Source organism: Plasmopara halstedii (genome assembly GCF_900000015.1).
Source record: "Plasmopara halstedii genome assembly, contig: Scaffold_525, whole genome shotgun sequence".
Classification (NCBI taxonomy): Eukaryota; Oomycota; class Peronosporomycetes; order Peronosporales; family Peronosporaceae; genus Plasmopara; species Plasmopara halstedii.
In genome coordinates this window covers 572,540-574,395 of record NW_020187445.1, presented here as the reverse complement: position 1 = coordinate 574,395, position 1,856 = coordinate 572,540, and the positions used below count along the sequence as shown (strand labels likewise).

The following is a 1,856-nucleotide window of genomic DNA, read 5'->3' as shown; positions in this document are numbered from 1 at the left end:
ACAAATTTCATGGGCGCATCACATCTGTCACATGAGCAGACATTCGAGACTTAAAATTCTCACCGTGATGATAATTTCTTTCTTAGCGTACTTCTATAATATTGAATACTTGATCTACGGATTATTTGGACCACTCATGTAATTCAATCCAAAACTTACTTAAATTGTGAGAAAGTCGTCGAGGTGGTCAAACAACCATATACAAAAAAGTTTGGGAAGAAACAAGAAGTGTTTGAGCTCAAGCATTCTGTCATTCACCTCATTAGAATTATGATATCGTCGAAATCTTTCTAAGTTTAAATGACCAAGGGCGGCTGTCAAAGCATGAGAATGCATACCGATACGTGTCGCCCAATGCTCGCAAACGTGACAGATATTTTTGTGTCACTGTATGTGAAACACAAAAGTATTTAATTCTCAACTAAATCATTTTCGTAGAAATAATATCCGATTTCGCAGATAGCGCAAAATTACATTTTGCATCAAACCCAAAATTTGCCTCAGCCAGAGCCAGAAAAGATTAAATAACAACTACTCTCGCTGTTTATTTTCACGACCACACCATGACCATGTCTTTTCCTTTTCTCACCGAACTAAAAATTCCTTAGCGGTATCATGAGATTATTGTCGAGCTGTTACTATGCTCAATATTGCCGAGCCTCCAGAACTTAGTCACGCACACGGTCTCGCCGAGCGATTGGTATGCAACACCTATATAGCGTATGATCTGAAACTATGCATAGAAAATACAATTGACGGCAATCCTGTACTGCTTGTTTGATAATTACGAATGATGCATGTTGTCAAAGTCTCACGAAGATAATTGTTGATCCAGTAAACTAGTGGGTCAGAAAATGGACTCTCTATAAGCATCTTGCTGACGCTCGACATTAAAAGTGATATAGATTTTTTCGGATTGCCGTGACGAGCTAAATGGTCGAAGTAGGGTTGCGCGTGTAATCGGAGCACAATTTAGCTTTGAGTATCACCACAATGCTGATAACAGTATCTTCGACATGCGCGGAGTCACGTTTTGCTCATCTATAAACCACTTTTGTATCGCTTGTGCTCCATAACTGGGATGTCATTATTTTCGTAAATTGCAATTGTGTTGCTGGGACGAATAAGTCACGATCCTCACCAGAGGTTTCCTCGAGCTCACAGGGTGCATCGCCTCTCGACATAGCCGAACATTTTTGTCAGCAAGTGCGACAAGCAGTGGAAAGAGACCAATTTGTAGCAGTGGCTGCACTTGCACCGCAGACCCTTTAGCCTTCTCGACTTCATTGCTTTCTTGCAATATCCTAGTTTTTTCGTCTCGTGAACCACTGTCGTCCAGGAGTCATTGTAAATTTGTTTGTCATTCAGCTCGATTTTTTTTTATATCCCATTTGACGCTCGAAGAGCACAATTCTAAGAATGGATCCAGTTTTCTGAGATTCGTCATATTTTCTGATGCTAATCGCGGCCTCGTTGGTATTCTGTTCATAAAAGTGCATTTAAAGACGAGAAACCCCAAAAATGCAGATCTGCTTCTTCAATCGTGTCAGCAACTTGCTCTTAAAAAATGCATTCAAAGACGGGACAAACCGAAAATGTTATTCTACCCAGAACTGGATCAAAACCTCTACCATGATCGCTCAATAAGTGCTTTCAAGTGTCACTACTGAGGTCGTTGGACTTTTCAGGACGGAGCAATGACTCTTACTGTCGACTGAACTGAAGAAAACTTACCAATGTTTGTTTGAATCTGTTTTCCGTGTATAAACGTCAGACAATTCATGTAACGGGCTTACACGTAGCCTTGAAACAGGTGTGTGTATCACACGAGATGTGCTTGGTGTGACTGTACCCAG

General features: G+C 40.7%; 1 protein-coding gene across 1 annotated transcript; it reads left to right on the top strand.

The window, feature by feature from the left end:
* Positions 1–640: 640 nt before the first annotated feature.
* Positions 641–1,076, top strand: PHALS_10753 (uncharacterized protein; the record flags this gene model as incomplete). The annotated part of the gene is made up of 2 exons (XM_024726235.1): positions 641–700; positions 906–1,076. 2 exons carry the CDS (start codon positions 641–643, stop codon positions 1,074–1,076), a joined length of 231 nt encoding a protein of 76 aa, XP_024576933.1.
* Between the last annotated feature and the right edge of the window lie 780 nt (positions 1,077–1,856).